General features: G+C 50.1%; 1 protein-coding gene across 1 annotated transcript in view; it reads right to left on the bottom strand.

Annotated features, from left to right (window-relative positions):
* SORCS2 (sortilin related VPS10 domain containing receptor 2) overlaps nt 1-24,369 on the bottom strand; it is a 97,177-nt gene that overhangs the window by 48,619 nt on the left and 24,189 nt on the right. The window contains exons 7-8 of the mRNA XM_028492572.1: nt 14,479-14,658; nt 3,357-3,503 (exon numbers count right to left, since the gene is read on the bottom strand). Of these exons, the coding sequence (XP_028348373.1) occupies nt 3,357-3,503; nt 14,479-14,658 (327 nt within the window). The remainder of the gene's footprint in view (nt 1-3,356; nt 3,504-14,478; nt 14,659-24,369) is intronic.

Below are 24,369 nucleotides of genomic sequence, written 5' to 3'. Positions count from 1 at the left end.
AGCCTGGGGAGCCCCAGGCCGAAGATGGCAGGGCCCCGTGGAGGGGGGGCCTGGTCACGGAGTCACCCCGGGGGAGAGTCCCCGTCCGGGAACATCTGGACTGAACGGGACAAGCTTGACCCACTGTGGAAGGTTAAGCTGTCCCCCGCTCTGGATTTCTCCTGGTTTCTTACAGCTGACAAGCAGGTGGGTGACCTAATACCTGTGGCGACACCCTTCAGCCCCCTCGCCCGTCCAGCGAGGAGGGCGTGTCCAGGGGGAGGGGTGCCCACGACCTCTCTGAGCAGGGCCTGTCTCTACCTGCAGGAGGAAGCTCTACGGCAGGAGGGATAGGCGCCTCGGCAGGGACATGGCCCACCCTCCTGCGTCCCACTGGCACGCTCCCGGGCTGGGAAGGTCCGGCCCAGGCCTGGCCCCGCTCTGGTGCCCCAGGGATCCCGGGGGGCCAGGTGGGGCCGGGAGGGGCCAAGCTCCTGGGCTGGTCTCCCCAGGCTGCAACCAGCCTCTTCCGCGTTCCCTGATGCGCTGTGCACACAACGTCACTGTCTCTGTGTGCGGCGAACAGAGCAAGTCAGAGGCTGTGGCTCACAGGACCGGGCTGCCCCCACCCTCCCCGGCCCACCGCTGCTCTGTCCTGACTGCTGGTCGCCTGCTGGGGCCGAAGTGGAACACTCCTCAGGGCTCCTTTCGGTCAGCAGCGGGCCACAGACAGAGCTGCGGTCCCCTTTGGCGCCATGCAGGGCCACACAGGTGTCTTCCAGCCGGTGCTGGAGCTGTAGCGGGTGCTCTGCTGGGAACTGACAAGCTGACGCAAGGCCCAGCCGACCGAGCTGAGCCGATAAAGGGCGCGGAAGGCCAGGCAGGCCTGGAGAGGCCGACCCCCAGGGCACTGGGCACCTGCACGTGTGATGAGACGGGGAGCAGTGAGTGCCAGGCTGCTCTTGGGGTGTACAGTCAGACACGGCGGGGTCCCCCGAGGACACCCAGGCCAAGGGTGGGAAGACCTCAAGGACAGGCTGGTGCCAGGGGAGTCGGTGCTGAAGGCCTGGTCCTGGTGGGCTGGCCCGGGTACCTGCAGGGCTTGGGCGGACGTGACGCGGACGAGCTGGGAGGCCCACACCGTCCCAAGGCTCCCCCTTCTCGGCCCCTCTACGTGCAGGAGCTGGGTGGCGCTCTCCAGAGGCGTCCGGCAAAGACTGCCGGAGGGCCGGAGCGCCACACTGCCAGCCGCCCCGGCCGGACAGTCCACTGCTCGGCTCAGCCCGGTTGCTGAGAAGAGTTACCACGGGCAGCAAAACGAATGGGTTTTCATTCTGAATCCAGATGTCAACAGATGCAAAACCGTCTTCCAAGGGCCATTTCTCATCCTAAAACAGGTCTGATCCACACTCCTCGATTCCCTGTCACTGGAAGGCAAATCTCCCCACAGCCAGAGAGCTGGTCAAACGGCCCGGGAAAACCTTCACGACCCAGAGTTAAGAGAAAACTGGAAGACTCAGAAATCACACATGTGTCAGAATCCCAAAGAGGAGTTTTGAACGTGAATATAAAAGCCAAAGGATCGCCCAGAAAAACGCCCGGTCACCATTACTTCTGGGTGACGTGTTACACGTGTAACTTATTCCCCTGTTTATACATTTCTGCTTTTTCCAAGTATCCTGCAATAAGCAGGAATCACATTTCTGACGAGAAGTAAACCCTCAAGTGTAGCTTGCCCTGTGCAGCTGGAGGCTGCGTGGCTGAGTGGACACAGAGGAGAAACCCAGGAGAAGGGCCCCACTTGCCCACCCGGCATGCCCCCCACCGCAGCTGCCAGGCCTGCACACACAGGGTAATGGGCCTCGGAGCCAAGGCTGCGATTTCTGTCTTTTGTGCCCAGCTGGGTGTCCCGATACTTGTCCCCTGTCCACTGTGCTCACTGGGCTCTCTGCGTGCCCGCCTGCAGCCGTGCACTTACCAGCTGACCCCTACTTTTATTATTTTAAGGCCGGGACATAAATCTTGAAAGGTTATCTCCTCGCTGCGCTGCATAATTGCAGACAAGAATCGATTCTCAGCGAAAACTTGCTTTGACAGATTAATATGGCTTAACCTTGTCGATGATGATACAAAAATTAGCCCTTTCACGGCAATTTTTTTTCTCAGAAGACCTTTTACTAGGGGCAGGTGATTAATTCTCCCTGGTGGTCGACAGGTGTTATTATCCCCTGTTATTAGCGGGAGGGGGGCTTGCGTAGAGGCCGAGCGCAGGCCCCTAGTCGGTGAGGTCAGGGAGCAAGGGACTGACACTGCCCAGGCCGAGGCTCTGCCCGGAGAGCACAGAGCCCCACCCTGGCCCTGGCGGGTGGTCAGTGGCTGTCCAGGCAGGGTGCCTACCATCTTCGGGGGCCCTGCAGAGATCCAGGCAGATCTCGAGAGGGCAGGATTGTTTGCTGTTTTGTGTGCTGATGTATTCCCAACACCCAGAACAGTGCTTTGCACATAGTAGGTCCCCTTACGTGTTTGTTGAATGACTATCCCTGTGAAATAGGCACTGTTATTCTTTCTAGTTACAGAGGCACAGCGATGGATGGGGGTCCTTGACTGTGAGGGGCTTCCGGTCGAAGCCAGGGGGAAATAGAAGTAAGTGTGCCCAGTGAAGTCTTCTCAGTGGAGGGGACATCTAGACAGGGTTTTCAGGTGTCAGTAGGAGTTCACTGAATAAGAAGAAAAGGGCATTCCAGCCCTCTCCACACCCAAGGCAGTGAAGACACTGGGGCAGCCTATACTCATATTCATGTAGAAAGGCACCCTTGGAATAGCTGGACTGGCTTAGGGCTCATGACATTTGGGCTGTGTCCTGTCTCCCCCTCACTTATCCAGCCCCCCACTTCCACAGAGTGTACTTTCTGGCCCTTGACATCGGCCAACAGAGCTTAACAGATGCACAAGCAGGTTTGCAATGTTCTTGCAATGTTTCTGCTCACTCTCTTGCACCTCTGCTATTGCCTGAGAATGTGCCTGGGCTGGTCTCAGAAGGAGGATACTAGATCCCTTCCTAAATCGACCAACCCCCAGGTGCATGAACGAGCCCAACCTCTCACATATCTCGAGAAGAGCGATTGATGTTTGGGGCGGCTTCTTACACAGCACTGTTGTGGCAGGAGCTGACTGATACACTGCCCTCTCTGACTTCCAGTTAACTCTTCTGTAAAGCAAGGAGTTTCACGTGGCCCTCTCCACCACACCCAGAGAAATAGGTGGTTCATGTCTCCCAGATGGCCCTTCTCAGACATCAGCATCTCTGACCCCTGGGTCCTGAGGTAACGTCTAGTGCCCACCCCGGGGAAGGTGTATGCAGTGAGCAGGGCACTTACAGGCTTGCAGTTGGTTGGTTTGCCGTTCATGTCCGTGCTGGGAGGCCTCAGGTAATCCCAGTCTCGGCCCTTGCTGTAGGTTATAAGCGTCACCACCTTTCCGTTGACTTTTTGGTTCGCCAGAAAGACTCCTTTCACCCCTCGGACCTGGGACAGAAGTACAAGAAGGATGGCAAAAGCCCGCCCTGGAGGCTTGCTGAGAGCTCTGTGTGCACGGCCTCATTTCACCCCAAGAACAGCCCAGAGCTGAAGCTGACTATACACCCTGGAGGCAAGTGGGTCTGCGGGGAAAAGGGACCAGAGACGCTGGCCTGAGCTTTGACTGGGAGCCGGTACTGTCTGACCCCAAATTCCGGGTGCATTTCACAACACTGAGCTGTCCTCCCAGGTCCAGACCCCGGCTGTCGGACGGCGAGCGGAACCCTGGTCCCCAAGGTGCCTGTGCATTTCGGTCACGCTGTCTTTAGCCGGAGCTCCTGATTCAGAGCCCTAGCCCCTCGCCTCCCTCCCAGTGGACCCACAGGGCCTGGACCCATGGAGTCGCTCTGGGCTTTCCCCCGGGGACTGCCTCAGCTCAGCCCCACACGCAGATGCCAGACTGTGAGGACAGGGTCCGTGCCGGCCCCAGCCTGCCCTGGATGGGGGTCGAAGTTCCCTGGGCCCCCTTTCTCAGGGTTTCTTGAGGGGCCCAGGGCAGGGACCACACGCATCCCATGATCGGTTACTGACTTCGCGCACAAGGAAGGGTCAGATATCAGCAATTCCCAATTGTTCAACCTCCTGGTTCCACAGAAATGAACTTTTGCGGCAAGTTCCTTGGGCACGGAAGACTTGGACCCAGTAACCGAGGCCCGCTGGTGTGGCCTGAGTTCCTCGGACCCCCCGTGTACCCGAAGCAGCTCTTGCTGCTCTATCAATAGCATGGAGCCAAGGCAACTGAGGCTGACTTGTGGGATCGACCTGAAGTTCCACGGCCAGGTGTGATGCTTAGGGTGAGAGTGATAATACACGGTGGTTAAAGGAAGGGAATTAATGTGCCATCTCAATGAATTCTCAGACTCCAGGAGGTTGGTGCGTTCCTAAGCCTCAATGCCAAGTGTCTGACAGGTGGGGAGCAGGCCAGGGCGGATCCCAGAGGTTCGGACGCACAGTGAACTGTGTGTGAGCTTCCGGTGGCTGCTACAGCGGGTAACAGACAGAGGGGCTTAAACTACACACACTGATCATGCTATAGCTCTGGAGGCCGGAAGTCCAACACGGGTGCCATCGGGCTGAAAGCAACTGGAGTCTCCGGGGGAGACGCGTGTCCTCGCCTTTCCCCGCGTCTAGAGGTGCTGGGTCTGTGGCCCCTCCTGCTTCTTCAACGCCAGCGGCACAGCATCTCCCTGGCCATTCTTCCATGATTCTGTGTGTTCTTCTGCCCCTCCTTCCACATGTGAGGACCCTAGAGATTGCAGCGGGCCCCCTGGAGAATCCTGGAAAATCTTCCCATCTGCGGATGGCTAACCTCAGTCCCCCTTGGCCTGTGTCTTCTGCTAGGATGCTTCTCTCTGGGTTGGAGACCAGGGGTCTGGCCCTCATCTCCACAGACGAGGATTAGGGGATGGTCCTTCTGGGGGACAGCCCCCTGGGGCAGGAGGACCGCAGCCCCTTCTCTCACTCATGGTGACATCACTCTGTCTCTGGCTCACCCGAGGCATCACCAGGGGGCGGGCATCTGGCCTGCTCGGTGCTGAGTCTAGATGCCTCCCCGATGTCCTAGGGGCAGACGGGTTGCCGATTTGCCCAGTGATGGCTTGCTTTATTTGGAAAGCGCTCTTTTATATCCCGACTGGTCTCCATGAAAACACTCAGCAGTAAATAACATGGACCCTCCCATCCCAGAAGAGGTAGTAAGCGGCCGAGTTTCCCTGGGGAGGGTGTGATCAGCTGAGTACCGGCTCCCAGTACTGACGTGCCCACTTCACATAACTGCCCTCTTCATGGCTGTAACAAAGCATCACAAATTGGTGGCGGGGGGGAGGGCTTAAAACAACAGAAATTTGTTCTCTCACAGTCTGGAAGCCAGAGGTCCAAAATCAAGGCGTTGGCAGGGCTGCCCTCCCTCTGAAGTTTCTCAGGGAGGATCCTTCCTCGTGTCTTCCAGCCTCAAGTGGCTCCAGGTGCTCCTGGGCTGTGGCCACAACACCCCACTCTCTGCTGCGTCTTCACAGGGCCCTCTTTCCTGTGTGTCTGTGTCTCCTCTTCTGATCCTTATCAGGACACTTGTCATTGGTTTAGGGTCCAGCATGAGCTCATCTCAAGATCCTTCAGTTAACGACAGCTGCAACGATCCTTTTCTCCAAATAAACTCATGGTCACAGGTTCCAGGGATTCGATGTGGCTGTAGCTTTTGGGGGCCCCCATTCAGCCCACTACAATGACTGTCTCCCAGCTGTGGCCAGGACTCCTCAGGGTCAGGGCACAAGACCGGAAGCCCCCCTCAACCCCCTTCCTAACCCAAGCTCCAACACAAAGAGGCCCCCAGAAAAGGGTTGCCGTCTTGTCTGCAACCAGGACCCATCCTGCAGAGGTGAGAGCTCACAGGCCCTTGAAAGCCCAGGCCTCTCGGGGCAGTATTTGCCTGTGACGTCTGGGATAAGACAGTTTTCCTGGATCTGACATTGGATGAACGATAACCATGACAGTAACGGAACTGGGGCATGTGTAGAACCTCTAGGCCAGGCCCTTCCCATGCACTATCTCGAATCCACAGAAAAGGCATCTGCAGTGAAAACTGTCGAGAGCCTGCTGAGCACTGAGTTGGCACCAGGGGCTGCTGTATGTGTTTAACGGAAACGAATTCACACAGCAACCCTCTGAGGAAGGTGCTACTGTCGTCCTCACGTCACAATGGGGGGCACTGAAGCACAGACTGGTTAAGTAACGTGCCTGAGGTCACACAGCAAATACATACCAGAACTGGGATTTGAACCTCGGCAGTGGGGCTCCAGAGTTGTGCTTGTAACCACTGCCTGTGATCCCCATTAAGTGGATTTCAGAGAAGCACAGTCACTTGCGAGGGGGCCCAGCTTTGGATTCTGGCCACTGTGAACTCCCTCCCATCCCCACCGCCTCTCACTGCCTGGTCTTTGGCGTGAATCGCTGCTGCCTGGCTCCTCAGCTGGCTAACCTGCTCAGCCTCAATTCGGTCTGCACCCCTTCCTCCAGGAAGTACTCCCTGACTTCCACCCTGGGCTGGCCGACTGCCCCTCATGGTGTCTTCTAGAGGCTGACACACCAGGGGGGATCCACTGTTGGGAGCTGGCCTTCCTGTAGAGTCCAGAGCCCTGTGAGAGGTGGTCTACTCCTCCCTGTGTCCCGGGGGCAGGGCCTGGAGCCTGGCGTGCGGTACAGGAGCTACATATACCCACAGTGGGCCGTGAACGTTCCTGCCTGAGGTGCCCTCCTTACGTGTCGGTTACACGCCTGTCCTGTGTGTAACTTTCAGCAAGCAGCAGTGAGCCACAGGCTGTCCAGCTCGGGAAGTAAACCCTGACAAATGGGTTCTCGTTGTAAACAAATAATTACATTCATTACTTCCTTGGTTCTGCTCAGCTGTTGACAGCTCAGAGAGGAAGGCTGCAGCCCTGGCTCTGTCCAGGAGGACGCCTCGCACCCGGATTGACCCGCACTGATGCCCAAGGCTCGGCTCGCCACCCACGGGGCACCCCCGCCAGCTCCGCAGGGACAGCAGAGCCTGGCAGGACCGCCACGGCCCCTGCAGGTGAGCCCACTGGCTGCGGGCTCCCTGAGGGCAGGGCATGAGGGCGGAATTTAAGGGTGAATGACCTACTGGGGGAGTGCTGGCCAGGAGGACGGATGGAGCTTGGACCGACAGACCTGGGCTGCTTCTGGGTTTTCGCTGACTTCTGGTCTACCTGGGCAGGTGGCTTGCCCTGTCTGAGCCTCAGGTTCCTTACCTGTAAAGCGGCTGAGGGACCCCCCTCCCCGGCTCTGGTGTGGACAAGAACAGAGGAGGTGACCGTGAAAGGCCAGGTCCAGGCTGGGCCCACGGTGGGTGGGGGATTGACATTTGCGGAACCCAAGTACAGGATGGTGCGTGGGTGTTTTCTCGGGGGAGCCAGGAGCCCCAGTTCAGAGCCTCTGATCTGCCCCTCGGTGTCATGTGACAAGAGCAAGTGGCTTCAGTGGGACACAGATGGGGGCGGGACCGCAGGGAGGGTACAGGGAGGTCTGAGGACTGCAGGCAGGGAGGCCTCAACCCCCAACCTCAGAGAGAGGAGCTGCAGGGCCCTGGCCAAGGGTCAGAGACAGCCAGACGGACATGGGATACGCAGAGGGGAGGGACAGGAGACCAGGGCTGGGGCCGGAGATGGACAGGGGAGGGTCTCAGCTTCCGTCACCTGCCTGTTTCACGCGGTGGCGTCCAGGGCAGGAACGGCCTTACAGATAACAGATGGTGATCGAGTCGGTGACGGGGACCACTAACCTGAACCCCAACTCAGCAGAATGTTATCCCCCCCAAATTCCATTCTTCTCATTAGCAGACCTGTATCACAAGGGACTCCATTACCGTTACTTGAATTTCATCCAAAAGAGCACGTTTTCTCTCCTGTTCTAAAAGTACCTGCGTAGAACCCTTTTGACCGGCCAAGCCTAAAATATTTGGCCCTTGACAGAAATTTGGCAGGTCCCTGGGTTGGAGCAGTGGCGATGGGGAGGGAGGGGGGAAGCCGGGACAGGGGTGCCGCCTGGCCCACCACAGCCCGCGCTGAGGGTCCCACCTCGAGGATGTCGATGACCACGCTCTCCTCCGCCTGCCGCGAGCTGCGTACGTCCCCCAGCACCAGCGAGTACCGCACGCCGCGCGGGTCCGACTGGTAGAGGTTGTAGGTGTCGGTCTGGTACCACTCCTGCACGGCCACGAACACCTGGCTCTCGTCTGTGCTGATGACCTGAAGGTCCTGGGGACGGCGGGGGAGCCGGGGTCAGAGGCAGGCTGGGGGCCCCGCGGGAGAGGGAAGCGGGCCTGGGGGGCGGGGCAGGCCTCAGGCCCGGCGGGAGTGGGGGGCTTGGCCACATCCCTCTTGGAGTCCGGCTGGCCTAGATTTTCATCCTGGCTCTGCCCTCTCAGCTCTATGACCTTGGCCAAGTCCCCTGACCTCCCTGGGCCTCCATTTTCCCACCTCCGAAATGGGGATGATGTTCCCACCCTCTCTACTGGGTGGGGGGAGGGATGCCCGGGCACCGGGTGGGGCGCAGTGACACCTCCTCCCATCTGTCCCTGCAGCGAGGAGGGGGAGCTCTCCTCCACGCACCCCCAGACCGTCAGAATGCACCCCAGACCGTCACCTCTGGGAGGCGGGGAGGCGTCTCCTCCCGGGCCCCTCCCCCATCCCACCCTGAGGATCAGGCAGGTCATCTGTCCGTTCATTCATTCAACATGTATCCATTAAGCGCCTACTGTGTGCCAGGCACTGTTCTAGGCCCTGGGCTACAGCAGGGAGGCCCACCGGCCTCTGCCCTCTGGGAACGTACACTGGCGGGAGGGATTGGATTAATTCACCCCAGCTCACGCCCAGGACCGCATCGCCGGCCTGCCACGGGAGCTGCCCTGCGCCCACAGCTCCTCCTGGCCAGGCCCCCGTCACCCTTGGCGCCCGCCAGGCACACAGCCAACAGGGCCCCTCCCTCAGGGCAGCGGGCTGCCCAGGGCCCTGTGGGAGCCGAGAGCAGGCGCCTGGCCAGTAGGCAGGTGGGGGGCCTCCCCTGAGCAGGTGGGAAGCCAAGGCCAAGGCCCAGAGCCTGGGTTCCACCTGGAGCAGGAGGCCAGGCAGCTCCTGAGTGGGCCGGGCAGCCGTCTGGGGCTTCAGCGCCAGATTTTACAATTCAGAATTTTAAAAAAACAAAGAAAAACAACAATTGAATAAAAAGGAAGAAGAAGAAACCCAGGGCTAACCTTAGTTTCTTGTTTTTCTTTTCATTCCCAGCCAGCACCAACTACTGCATGGGAGGCACGTGAAAAGGCATCTGAACAGGCCCATTTCGAAGCCATAAGGAGCTCTTATTCTGCAGCCTCTACTGTTTGCCTTCTATCACTCCGAGACTTTTATTGCCCCTCTGGCAGTAGAGCTGCCAAGATCTGGGAGCTGAAGCCGGATGGTGGAGGGAGGGAGCTGGCTACAACCCTCTGTCCCGCCCACTGCAGGTGGTGCAGTTTGGGGGTACACTTCCTTTTGCATTTCTCACCTGATGTTAGGGCACAGAGACAGGAAATGTTTCTCTTTCTCTAATAGCAGATCGGGTCCCTAGTCTGTCCAGCCGAGCAAGACCTTCAATTGCGAGAAGAGGAGGCCGCCTGGGCAGGGCACAGGCTGGTGAAGGCCCCTTCCCCTCCTGCCTGCGCCCCCCCCACCCCGAGCTGTGCAGCCAGAAGAAGGGGCTTTGCAGAAAAGGGATGCAGTGCTGTGAAACACCTGCGATGCACCTCCCAACCAGGGAGGACCCTGCAGCACGAGCGGGGCGTTGGTCCGTGGCTGTAAATCTAACACACAGACATGGGTGGACCAAGCAGCTCACAGCCAGGGAGGGCTTACAGAGTCAGGGGTCACAGGCCTGGCGGTCCCAGTCTGTGAAATGGGACAGTAGGGTGGTAGGGCGTCTGAGGGATGCCTGTGAAACCTGGGAAGTGAGGTCATCTCTGCTCCTCTCGCCCACCTCCCCTCCTATGTCTCCATGCTCGGCCACAGGCCAGGCTGCACTGTGTCTACTGGGGTACTGGTCATTCTGCGGCCTCAGCAGGAAAAAGCCTCCCATCGGCTGGAGTTTCTGAGCTCATGCAGTGCCCGGAATTAATCACACGAGAAGCAATCAGTATTTACTGTTATTGCATTAATTCTGACTTTGCCTCCCCCGCACCTCGGTAAATGTTTACTATAATCTGGGAAACAAAGAAAAATGTGTAAAGGAGCAAAAGTTTCCTGTAGTGCTACCCCTAGAGAGACCTGACTTTAACATTTAAAAATGTTTACTTCTGGGCTTTTTCCCAAGTGGGATTCATATACTTTTTCATGTATGGTTTGCAGCTTGCTCTTTCACATTATATGGGGAGCATTTTCCTCTGTCATTAACATTATTTATAAACACCACTTTTATGATTGCATGGTATTCCCTTTTGTGGATGTACCGTATTTCATTGAATATTTCCCACTGGTGAGCTTTTAGCATCTCCAACACCATGTGCAAGACAGTCATAAACACTCCCAGACATAGATCTCCGCATCTCTGTATCTCCTCAACATAAACCTAAGAAGGGAAATTGCTGCATCGGAGAGTAGGAACATTTTTAAAGCTCTGTTACATGTTGTTCAATCATTGTCCTGAGAGTATACTTTCCTTCCCCACCAGCAGGGCTAGAGGGCGCTCATTTTACTTCATGCATTGAAACAGTCTTTAAAAAATCTTTGCTGACTAGAGAGTGATAAATAATATGCAATCTTTTTCTTAAATTTGCCTTTACATTATTCTTTTCTTAAAAAGTTAGAAGCAGAGACGCTTGTTGACTCCATTTTTAAACAAAAGACATTTTAAAAATTACACATATGTATATGTGTTTGCATGTATATATAGCTATATGGCCTAGAGAAATATGTGGAAAGAAACACCAGAGTTGACAATGTTTGTTATCAGGTAGAATTAGGTTTGATTGTAAGTAATAGAAACTGGAAATAAAAGTGACCCAAATGAGATAGAAACTCATTTCTCACGAATGTAAAAGAGGTCCAGACATTCCAGGATGGAAGCTGGAATCACCAGGGACAGAGGCTCCTTCTGGGTCACCATTCTACTGTCCCATGATATGGCCCTTGTCCTCATGGTTCAAGATGATTGCTAGAGCTCCAGCCATCTTGTCAACATGCAAGGCAACAGGAGGGAGGGAGGAAAGAGGGAGAGAAAGGCTCGCCTTTAAAGGAGAACTCTGAGAAGTCTCCCAGATGTGACAATTCCACTTAATCTCACTGACTAGATTCTAGAAACAACCACATGTAGCTGCAAGGGAAGCTGGGAGATATAGTCCTAGCTGGGAAGCAATGCACCAGCTAAAATTTGGGGTTTGTTAAGAAGAAAAACGAATATTGAGATGTCTCTAAGAGTTCCTACAACAGTTACTCTGAGGAATGAAGATGTGAGATTGTCATGGAAAGGAGGAATGGAGAGGTAAGCGGGTAGAAATGGTATATATTTGCATTATTCCATTAGTTGTAGTGAAAACATTTTAAAGAAGTAACTTTGGAAAGTTTAAAAACATTTTTAGCAAGCATGATAGGGGAAATTTCCCCACAGATTTTTACATAAAATCCAGGGAACAGCCGAATGAACGAACACCTTCACCAAATTCTTTCAGCACTTTGAATATAGCAACTCACTGCCTTCTGGCCTCCAAGGTTTCTGATGAGACATCTGCTTATAATCTTCCTGATGATCCCTTGTATGTGATGAGTGGCTTCTCTTTTGCTGCTTTCAAGATTCTTTCTTTGTCTTTCTACAGTTTGATTATAATGTGTCTTGGTGTGGAACTCTTAGTGTTTATACTACTTGGAGCTCACCAAGCTTTTAAAGATATTTACAGTCATGTCTTTCATCAATTTTAAGGAAGTTTGGGGCCACTATTTTTTCAAATAAGTTTTCTGCCCCTTTCTCTCTCTCCTGTCCTTCTGGGACATGCATTATGGAATGAGTGTATTGGTCCACTTGATGGTGTCCCACAGGTCTCTTAGACTCTGTTTATCTTTCTTTATTCTTTTTTCTTTCTGCCTCTCAAACTGTATAATTTCAGTTTACCTATCTTCTAGTTTGCTGATTCTTTTTTCCATCTGTTCACATCTGCTGTTGAACCCTCTAGTGAATTTTTTATTTCAATTTTTGTACTTTTCAACTTCAGTATTTCTATTTGTTGATATTTTCTTTGGTGGAACATCATTCTTCTAGTTTCCTTTAATTTCCCGCCCATGGTTTCCTTTACTTCTTTAACCTTATTTAAGACAATTGATTTATAATCTTTGTCTAGTAAATTCAAAGATTAGGCCTCCTCAGGGAAGGTGTCTGTGAATTTTTTTCTTGTGAAAGGGCTATACTTTCTCATTTAAATGCCTTATACTTTTTTGGTGAAACTGGACATTTTGAATATTATAATGTGTTAATTCAGAGATCAGATTTCCTCCCCAACCCTCAGAGTTGTTACTGTTGTGTGAGGCATAGTTTTTTGTTTGTTTGGTAAATTTCTAAACTATTTTTGTAAAGACTATCTTCTTTGTTGCATGTCATTACTGAAATCTCTGTCCCATTTACATAGTGCTCAACTAGTGATTTAACAGAGATTTCCTTAAGTGCCAAAAATCTCCCCAGTCCTTACTGTGGGGTTTGTGTGTGTTGGAGCATATCCTCAACACCACACTGGGCAGTTTACAACTCTTCCTTCACCCTCACTTCTTATTTGTACAGAGCTTGATAGTCACCCAGAGTTGAGAGCTTAGGATCTTGTCAGGTCTTTTTTGAACATGTGCCTCATCCTAGATATGTGTGGGTCTTCTAGATTTCCAGGACTATATGGAAACTTTTCAAAGCCCCAAAGCATTTCACTCCCCAGCTTTTCTTCACAGACTTTTTTGAAATATGTTTTGTTTGCTCTAGCTGACGTCCTTTGCCCCAGTGGCAGCAGCTGGTTCATTTGCCTTTAAATGTTTTCAGTAAATGCCCTTCATGTAGCCATTTCTCTGATGTGAGAGGTTCTGAGCATTCTTCTGTAGTCTTTTCAGGTCTCCACCAGACAGGTTAAAACAAACAACCACAATTGTTGAGAAACAGCTCCATTCTGCTCTTCCTGGCACCAGGAATCTACACCAAGAATATTGGAGTCCATCTTCAAGACCAAATGTTACTGGTTGAATTGTCTCCTGAAAATTTATATTTTAAAGTCCTAATCATTGATATCTCAGAATATGACCTTATTGGGAGAAAGGGTCTTTACAGAGGTAATCAAGTTAAAGTGAGGTCATTAGAGTGGGCCCTAATCCAATACTAGTGTCCTTATAAAAGGGAAATTTGGACAAAGAGCTACATATAGCAGGAAGACGTTGTAGAGTTACAGGGAGAAGACAGCCATCTAAAAGCCAAGGAGAAAGGCTTTGAATAGATTCTTATCTCACAGCCCTCAGAAGGAACCAGCCCTGCTGACACCTTAATCTTGGACTTCTAGCCTCCAGATCTTTGAGATAATATATTTATGTTGTTTAAGCCACTCAGTCTGTATACTTTATTATGGCAACCATAGCAAGCTAATACAGCCTGAGAGGGTGAGATGGAGCAAGGGTAAGTTAAAACAACACAAGATCCCTCCTACCAGGTTTCAGTTGCATTTTTCTTGATTAATCATTCTCTTGATTGTTGTAACCTTTGTCTATTTTCCAGAGTTCTACTAAAGTTGATTCTGATAGTTTTTGCCAGGTTTTTAGGTGTTCCCTTGGAGGGATGTGGCCCTGAGTGTTCTCTGCTCTCCTGTTTTCCCTGGTCAGAGTCTGTTACCAGTGATATGTTGCAGTTTTGGAGTTACTTGACCTCTCTGCAGCATTTGACCCCACTGCCTGCTCTTCTGCAAAGCCTCTACTAGCAGCTCCTATAACTTCATACAACCCTCTTTCTACCCCTCTAGTGATGTCTCCTTCAGAACAATTAAGGACTTTGACTCGTGGCAATTAATGTATCCCTGTATATTAGTTTCCTGTTACAGCACTAACAAATTGCCACAGATTTAATGGTTTAAACCAACACACAGTTAGAGGGGATCCAAATTAATCTTACAAGGTAACATTCTTCTCATTAGCAGACCTGTATCACAAGGGACTCCATTACCGTTACTTGAATTTCATCCAAAAGAGCACGTTTTCTCTCCTGTTCTAAAAGTACCTGCGTAGAACCCTTTTGACCGGCCAAGCCTAAAATATTTGGCCCTTGACAGAAATTTGGCAGGTCCCTGGGTTGGAGCAGTGGCGATGGGGAGGGAGGGGGGAAGCCGGGACAGGGGTGCCGCCTGGCCCACCACAGCCCGCGCTGAGGGTCCCACCTCGAGGATGTCGATGACCACGCTCTCCTCCGCCTGCCGCGAGCTGCGTACGTCCCCCAGCACCAGCGAGTACCGCACGCCGCGCGGGTCCGACTGGTAGAGGTTGTAGGTGTCGGTCTGGTACCACTCCTGCACGGCCACGAACACCTGGCTCTCGTCTGTGCTGATGACCTGAAGGTCCTGGGGACGGCGGGGGAGCCGGGGTCAGAGGCAGGCTGGGGGCCCCGCGGGAGAGGGAAGCGGGCCTGGGGGGCGGGGCAGGCCTCAGGCCCGGCGGGAGTGGGGGGCTTGGCCACACCCCTCTTGGAGTCCGGCTGGCCTAGATTTTCATCCTGGCTCTGCCCTCTCAGCTCTATGACCTTGGCCAAGTCCCCTGACCTCCCTGGGCCTCCGTTTTCCCACCTCCGAAATGGGGATGACGTTCCCACCCTCTCTACTGGGTGGGGGGAGGGATGCCCGGGCACCGGGTGGGGCGCAGTGACACCTCCTCCCATCTGTCCCTGCAGCGAGGAGGGGGAGCTCTCCTCCACGCACCCCCAGACCGTCAGAATGCACCCCAGACCGTCACCTCTGGGAGGCGGGGAGGCGTCTCCTCCCGGGCCCCTCCCCCATCCCACCCTGAGGATCAGGCAGGTCATCTGTCCGTTCATTCATTCAACACGTATCCATTAAGCGCCTACTGTGTGCCAGGCACTGTTCTAGGCCCTGGGCTACACCATGGAGCCCACCGGCCTCTGCCCTCTGGGAACGTACACTGGCGGGAGGGATTGGATTAATTCACCCCAGCTCACGCCCAGGACCGCATCGCCGGCCTGCCACGGGAGCTGCCCTGCGCCCACAGCTCCTCCTGGCCAGGCCCCCGTCACCCTTGGCGCCCGCCAGGCACACAGCCAACAGGGCCCCTCCCTCAGGGCAGCGGGCTGCCCAAGGCCCTGTGGGAGCCGAGGGCAGGCGCCTGGCCAGTAGGCAGGCGGGGGGCCTCCCCTGAGCAGGTGGGAAGCCAAGGCCAAGGCCCAGAGCCTGGGTTCCACCTGGAGCAGGAGGCCAGGCAGCTCCTGAGTGGGCCGGGCAGCCGTCTGGGGCTTCAGCGCCAGATTTTACAATTCAGAATTTTAAAAAAACAAAGAAAAACAACAATTGAATAAAAAGGAAGAAGAAGAAACCCAGGGCTAACCTTAGTTTCTTGTTTTTCTTTTCATTCCCAGCCAGCACCAACTACTGCATGGGAGGCACGTGAAAAGGCATCTGAACAGGCCCATTTCGAAGCCATAAGGAGCTCTTATTCTGCAGCCTCTATTGTTTGCCTTCTATCACTCTGAGACTTTTATTGCCCCTCTGGCAGTAGAGCTGCCAAGATCTGGGAGCTGAAGCCGGATGGTGGAGGGAGGGAGCTGGCTACAACCCTCTGTCCCGCCCACTGCAGGTGGTGCAGTTTGGGGGTACACTTCCTTTTGCATTTCTCACCTGATGTTAGGGCACAGAGACAGGAAATGTTTCTCTTTCTCTAATAGCAGATCGGGTCCCTAGTCTGTCCAGCCGAGCAAGACCTTCAATTGCGAGAAGAGGAGGCTGCCTGGGCAGGGCACAGGCTGGTGAAGGCCCCTTCCCCTCCTGCCTGCGCCCCCCCCACCCCGAGCTGTGCAGCCAGAAGAAGGGGCTTTGCAGAAAAGGGATGCAGTGCTGTGAAACACCTGTGATGCACCTCCCAACCAGGGAGAACCCTGCAGCACGAGCGGGGCATTGGTCCGTGGCTGTAAATCTAACACACAGACATGGGTGGACCAAGCAGCTCACAGCCAGGGAGGGGTTACAGAGTCAGGAGTCACAGGCCTGGTGGTCCCAATCTGTGAAATGGGACAGTAGGGTGGTAGGGCGTCTGAGGGATGCCTGTGAAACCTGGGAAGTGAGGTCATCTCTGCTCCTCTCGCCCACCTCCCCTCCTATGTCTCCATGCTCGGCCACAGGCCAGGCTGCACTGTGTCTACTGGGGTACTGGTCATTCTGCGGCCTCAGCAGGAAAAAGCCTCCCATCGGCTGGAGTTTCTGAGCTCATACAGTGCCCGGAATTAATCACACGAGAAGCAATCAGTATTTACTGTTATTGCATTAATTCTGACTTTGCCTCCCCCGCACCTCGGTAAATGTTTACTATAATCTGGGAAACAAAGAAAAATGTGTAAAGGAGCAAAAGTTTCCTGTAGTGCTACCCCTAGAGAGACCTGACTTTAACATTTAAAAATGTTTACTTCTGGGCTTTTTCCCAAGTGGGATTCATATACTTTTTCATGTATGGTTTGCAGCTTGCTCTTTCACATTATATGGGGAGCATTTTCCTCTGTCATTAACATTATTTATAAACACCACTTTTATGATTGCATGGTATTCCCTTTTGTGGATGTACCGTATTTCATTGAATATTTCCCACTGGTGAGCTTTTAGCATCTCCAACACCATGTGCAAGACAGTCATAAACACTCCCAGACATAGATCTCCGCATCTCTGTATCTCCTCAACATAAACCTAAGAAGGGAAATTGCTGCATCGGAGAGTAGGAACATTTTTAAAGCTCTGTTACATGTTGTTCAATCATTGTCCTGAGAGTATACTTTCCTTCCCCACCAGCAGGGCTAGAGGGCGCTCATTTTACTTCATGCATTGAAACAGTCTTTAAAAAATCTTTGCTGACTAGAGAGTGATAAATAATATGCAATCTTTTTCTTAAATTTGCCTTTACATTATTCTTTTCTTAAAAAGTTAGAAGCAGAGACGCTTGTTGACTCCATTTTTAAACAAAAGACATTTTAAAAATTACACATATGTATATGTGTTTGCATGTATATATAGCTATATGGCCTAGAGAAATATGTGGAAAGAAACACCAGAGTTGACAATGTTTGTTATCAGGTAGAATTAGGTTTGATTGTAAGTAATAGAAACTGGAAATAAAAGTGACCCAAATGAGATAGAAACTCATTTCTTACGAATGTAAAAGAGGTCCAGACATTCCAGGATGGAAGCTGGAATCACCAGGGACAGAGGCTCCTTCTGGGTCACCATTCTACTGTCCCATGATATGGCCCTTGTCCTCATGGTTCAAGATGATTGCTAGAGCTCCAGCCATCTTGTCAACATGCAAGGCAACAGGAGGGAGGGAGGAAAGAGGGAGAGAAAGGCTCGCCTTTAAAGGAGAACTCTGAGAAGTCTCCCAGATGTGACAATTCCACTTAATCTCACTGACTAGATTCTAGAAACAACCACATGTAGCTGCAAGGGAAGCTGGGAGATATAGTCCTAGCTGGGAAGCAATGCACCAGCTAAAATTTGGGGTTTGTTAAGAAGAAAAACGAATATTGAGATGTCTCTAAGAGTTCCTACAACAGTTACTCTGAGGAATGAAGATGTGAGATTGTCATGGAAAGGAGGAATGGAGAGGTAAGCGGGTAGAAATGGTATATATTTGCATTATTCCATTAGTTGTAGTGAAAACATTTTAAAGAAGTAACTTTGGAAAGTTTAAAAACATTTTTAGCAAGCATGATAGGGGAAATTTCCCCACAGATTTTTACATAAAATCCAGGGAACAGCCGAATGAACGAACACCTTCACCAAATTCTTTCAGCACTTTGAATATAGCAACTCACTGCCTTCTGGCCTCCAAGGTTTCTGATGAGACATCTGCTTATAATCTTCCTGATGATCCCTTGTATGTGATGAGTGGCTTCTCTTTTGCTGCTTTCAAGATTCTTTCTTTGTCTTTCTACAGTTTGATTATAATGTGTCTTGGTGTGGAACTCTTAGTGTTTATACTACTTGGAGCTCACCAAGCTTTTAAAGATATTTACAGTCATGTCTTTCATCAATTTTAAGGAAGTTTGGGGCCACTATTTTTTCAAATAAGTTTTCTGCCCCTTTCTCTCTCTCCTGTCCTTCTGGGACACGCATTATGGAATGAGTGTATTGGTCCACTTGATGGTGTCCCACAGGTCTCTTAGATGGTGTTCACTTTCCTTCGATCTTTTTTCTTTCTGTTCCTCAGATTTTGTAATTTCAGTTGTCCTATCTTCAGGTTCTCTGATTCTTTCTTCTGTCTGCTCAAATCTGTTTTTGAATCTCTCTAGTGGAGTTTCCATTTCAATTATTGCTCCTTTCAGCTCCAGAATTTCTTTTTGGCTCCATTTATGTGTTCTATCCATTTTTTTGGTACAGGCAGACCTTGGATATACTGTGGTTTCAGTTCCAGACCACCACAATAAAGCAAATATCACAATAAAGTGAGTCACACAGACTTTTTTGGTTTCTCAGTGTATATCAAAGTGATGTTTACACTATACTGTAGTCGATTAAGTGTACAATGGCATTATGTCTTATGAAATGTACATACCTTAGTTAAAAAGTACTTTATCGCTAAAAAATGCTAACCATCATCTGAGCCTTCAGTGAGTCATAATCTTTTTGCTGGTGGGGGGTCTTGCCTCTCGACGTTGAGGGCTGCCCACTGATCAGGGTAGTGGGTGCTGAAGGTTGGGGTGCCTGTGGGAATTTCTTTAAAGAAAACAACAATGAAGTTTGCTGCATCAATTGACTCTTCCTCTTATGAACACTTTCTCTGTAGCAGCAGTGCTGTTTGATAGCATTTTATCCACAGTAGAACTTCCTTCAGAACTGGAGTCAATCCTCTCAAACCCTGCCACTGCTTTACCGGCTAAGTTTATGTAATATTCTCAATCCTTTGTTGTCATTTCAGGAATCTTCACAGCATCTTCACCAGGACTAGATTCCATGTCAAGAAACCACTTTCTTTGCTCATCCATAAGTAGCACCTCCTCATTCCTGAAAGTTTTCTCATGAGGTTGCAGCAATTCAGTCCCATCGTCAGGCTCCACTTCCAATTCTAGTTCTCTTGCTATTTCCACCACATCTGCAGTGACATTCTCCATGAAGTCTTGAGCCCCTCAAAGTCATCCATAAGGGTTGGAATCAACTTCTTCCAAACTCCTGTTGATATTGATACTTTGACCTCTTCCCAAGAGTCACAAATATTCTTAATGGCATTTAGGATGGTGTATGCTTTCCAGAAGGTTTTCAATTGACTGCTCAAATCCATCAGAGGAATCACTGTCTATAGCAGCTATAGTCTTATGAAATGCATATATTAAATCATAAGACTTGAAAGTCAAAATTACCCTTTGATCCATAGGCTGCAGAATGGATATTGTGTTAGCAGACATGAAAACAACATTAATCTCACTGTATGTCTCCATTAGAGTTCTTGGGTGGCCAGGTGCATTGTCAAATGAGCAGTAATATTTTGAAAGGAATCTTTTTCTGAGCAGTAGGTCTCAACACTGGGCCTAAAATATGCAGTAAACCATGTTGTAAACAGATGTGCTGTCATTCAGGCTTTGTTCCATTTACAGAACACAGGCAGCGTAGATTTAGCATAATTCTCAAGAGCTCTAAGATTTGGGGCATGGTAAATGAGTACTGGCTTCAACTTAAAGCCACCAGCTGCAATTTACAGAACACAGGCAGCGTAGATTTAGCATAATTCTCAAGAGCTCTAAGATTTGGGGCATGGTAAATGAGTACTGGCTTCAACTTAAAGCCACCAGCTGCATTAGTCCTTAACAAGAGAGTCAGCCTGTCCTTTGAAGCTTTGAAGCCAGGCACTGATTTCTCCTCTCTATCTATGAAAGTCCTAGATGGTATCTTCTTCCAGTGGAAGGCTTTTGTTTACATTGAAAATCTGTTGTTTAGTGTAGCCACCTTCATTAATGATCTTAGCTGGATCTTTTGGATAACGTGTGGGAGTTTCTACATCAGCACTTGCTGCTTCACCTTGCACTTTGATGTCATGGAGGTTGCTTCTTTCCTTAAACCTCGTGAACCGACCCCTGATGCAGTAAACCATGTTGTAAACAGATGTGCTGTCATTCAGGCTTTGTTCCATTTACAGAACACAGGCAGCGTAGATTTAGCATAATTCTCAAGAGCTCTAAGATTTGGGGCATGGTAAATGAGTACTGGCTTCAACTTAAAGCCACCAGCTGCATTAGTCCTTAACAAGAGAGTCAGCCTGTCCTTTGAAGCTTTGAAGCCAGGCACTGATTTCTCCTCTCTATCTATGAAAGTCCTAGATGGTATCTTCTTCCAGTGGAAGGCTTTTGTTTACATTGAAAATCTGTTGTTTAGTGTAGCCACCTTCATTAATGATCTTAGCTGGATCTTTTGGATAACGTGTGGGAGTTTCTACATCAGCACTTGCTGCTTCACCTTGCACTTTGATGTCATGGAGGTTGCTTCTTTCCTTAAACCTCGTGAACCGACCCCTGCTGGCTTCAAACTTTCTTCTGCAGCTTCCTCACCTCTCTCAGCCTTCATAGAATTCAAGAGAGTTGCAGCCTTGCTCTGATTAGGCTTTGGTTTAAGGGAATGTTGTGTGATTTGATCTTCTATCCAGACGACTCAGACTTTCTCCATATAAGCAATAAGGCTGTTTGGCTTTCTTATCATTTGTGTTTTCATTGGAGTAGCACTTTCCATTTCTTTCAAGAACTTTTCCCTTGCATTCACAACCTGGCTGTTTGGTGCAAGAGGTCTAGCTTTTGGCCTGTCTTGGCTTCCAACATGCCTTCCTCACTAAGCATAATCATTTCTAGGTTTTTAATACAAAGTGAAAGAAGTGTGACTTTTCCTTCCACTGGGACACTTAGAGGCCATTGTAAGAGTATTGATTGGCCTAATTTCAATGTTGCTGTGTCTCAGGGAATAAGGAGGTCCAAGGAGAGGGAGAGAGATGAGGGAATGGTTGGTTGGAGGAGCAGTCAGAACACACACGGCATTGATCAATTAAGTTGGCCCCAAACAATTATACTAGTAACTTCAAAGATCACTGATCAGAGTTTACCATAACCAATATGGTGATAATGAAAACTTTGAAATATTGTGAGATTTACCAAATGTGACACAAAGACACAAAGTGAGCAAATGCTGTTGGGAAAATGGCACCAATAGACTTGCTCCATGCAGGGCTAGGGTTGCCATAAACTTATAATTTGTAAAAAAAAGAAAAAAAACAAAACGATATCTGCAAGGCACAATAAAGTGAGGTATGCTTATATTTCTAATTTGTTTGTACTTTGTTTTCTTGACTTTCTCCACATTTCCTTTAGCTCTTTGAGCATCTTGAAGACAGTTGTATTAAAGTCTATGTCTAGTAGATCTGCCATCTGGTCTTTCTCAGAGACAACTTCTGTTGGTATTTTCCCCTTTGAATGGATTGTACTTTCTTTGTTTGCCTTGTGGTTTCTTTGTTATTGAAAACTGGATGTTGGAATCTAATAATGTGGTAACTCTGGAAATCAGATTCTCTCCCTTCCTCAGGGTTTGCTGTTTTTTTAATTTTTTATTTAGATTTTATTGCTGCAGGCTATGTGCTTGTCAGGGGTATAGCCTGCAGCAATAAAATCTAAATGTTCTAACTTTAGAAACTTCAGTTTACACCTCAGGCTGAGGTGTATCCTAATTTTTTATTTAGATTCTAAATAAAATCTAAATAAAAAATTAGGATACACCTCAGCCTGAGGTGTAAACTGAAGTCCTCTTCAGGTCTTTTCTGAGCCTGAGCTTTTTCCTGGGCATGCTTGGTGACTTTCTAAATTCCTCCATATGTGTGGTTGCTTTTGAATGTCCTAGTCCTTAAATGTTGGCTCCCAAAAGGAAAAGAAGGAAAATAAAGGTGGGGTGGCAGTGGAAACAGGTTCTGGCTGTAACTGAGCAGGACCCTGTGGGGACTTCCTGGGACAGACCCCTGCTCCATATGCTCTGCTTAGCTCCTCTCTAAAGGACACAGATAATAGTATTTGATGCACATTTCCTGAGTTGTTTCGCAGATGCTAATACCACCCCCAAATGGGAGAAGTTAGCTACTTGATCATGAGCATGTTGCCCCAGAACTACGGGTGCCCAAGGATTAATAATGTTAATCCCTATGACCCCGCCCTGTGACCTCACCAGCCACCACGAGAATTGCGCACGAGCTGATCGCATACCCTGGGATGCCCCTCCCTCACCTTGCCTTTAAAAATCTTTTGCTGAAACCTGTCAGGGAGTTCGGGTATTTTGAGCACTAGCTGCCTGGACTCCTTGCTTGGTGCCCTGCAATAAACACCGCACTTTCCTTCACCACAACCCGGTGTCAGTGGGTTGGCTTTGCTGCACGTGGGCGAGTGGACCCAAGTTTGGCTTGGCAACATGGCCCTTTAAATCCCTTGGAAGCTGCTTCAGCTGGTGGTGGCTGCAATAAGAGCTGTGTGCCTGGGTGTCTGCATGCATGGTCAGAAGCAACAATCAACCATCAGAGCACAGACTCCCAATACTGGGGGGCAAGGTCCAATATTTAAGGACACGGTCCTATGCCCACCCTGGCTCCTGCAAGCTGCGAGCCTGCTGCTCTAGGAATATGTACACAGCTGCCGGCCACGCGGCTGGGGGGCAGGAGTGGGAGATGGGTAGCTGCTTCCTTGGGAAGAGCTAAAACGGTGGACATTAACCTTGATTTATGGTGCAAGCCTTCCCCTGGAAGCTGCAAGCCTTTGAATAGACTCCGGAGTTCCAAAACGATTACACCAGGCAGATTCTGCCAGTGGATTGTTGTCTAAGTGAGAAGACAGACTCCTCTCCACCTTCTTCCCTGACATCACTTCCTCCTTTATTCTTACGCTTTATGGGTTTTATTTTATCTTATGTAAACGTATTAAAGATAAAAGACTATTTTTTACTTTAAAGTAAATTTGCATTTACTTTATGCTTATGAGTGTTTTTATACAATCAATAGTTACTTGGATTTTTCCCCTCTTTTGTCTGTTTATAGCCTTTGCCTATTTTTTTTTCTGTTAGCGAACATGAGTATTTTTTTTTAAATCTCTACAAGTAAATAATTTAAGCAAAGGATGCTGGCAAATATAATAAAAACTGCTTACCCATCATAGGTTTCAGAGATAGGTGAATTAAAACAGCAGAATGGTACCTTTTATACCTTTTTAAGTACAAGGAAAATAGAATTGATACAACACAAAATTTGGCAAAGCTGTGTCGAAACTGGTCTATTCTAACTTTGCTGGTGGAACCCTTTTAGAAAGCAACTAATCTCCATATTTATATCCTTTGTCCAGAAGTTTTTCTTAGACTGACTTGAGAAAATAAAAAAAGAAATACCTGTGGGCACAAATATATTCACGGCAGCATTGTTTATAATGATGAAATATGGAAACAACCCAAATGTCTAAACAACAGGAGTCTGGCTTAGCTGAACAAGGTACGGTCTCCTGAGTTGAAAGTTTTGCAGTCGTTTAAGGTGGATATCATGTATCATTTGGGAAAAATTCTCCTGAGACAGGTCATGTGAAAGCCAGGCTGTAGACAGAGTGTCTGCAATGATACAGCTACAGCAGTGTCGCCTTGGCTTGGGGCCCAGGACCCAGGGAAGCCAAACAGGGCTCGGGAGGGAGGGAGGGAGAGGGGGGAAGGAGCAAGGGAGGCCGTGGTGAGCTCCCCTCTGCTCTGATTTTATTGTTTCTATGATGTTACTTGGGCAATTAAAGAAAAAAAAAAAGATGGGGGTGGTTTGGGGAGAGGAAGCAGGCAGGAGTTACAAATTCACCTTATAACAACAAAATCTGATTAGGAAATCCAATTAGCTAGCTCTCCCTTGTTGGTGAGAACACTGGGGTCTGGCTGCTCTCCTGAATTTGGTGGAGAGGAAGCAGCCAGCTCCCTGGATGGGCAAGGTTCTCAGCAACGACCAAATGTGGTCTTGAGGACCCCGCAGGGCTCGGGGTGGGGGTGGGGGATCCCTGAGAGCAGCCGGACTTGTGCATATGGCCCTCCACT

The sequence above is a fragment of the Physeter macrocephalus genome, chromosome 7 (genome assembly GCF_002837175.3).
Source record: "Physeter macrocephalus isolate SW-GA chromosome 7, ASM283717v5, whole genome shotgun sequence".
In the NCBI taxonomy this organism is placed as follows: Eukaryota; Metazoa; Chordata; class Mammalia; order Artiodactyla; family Physeteridae; genus Physeter; species Physeter macrocephalus.
Note: the sequence above shows the minus strand (reverse complement) of the source record. Positions and strands in the feature narration are given on the sequence as shown.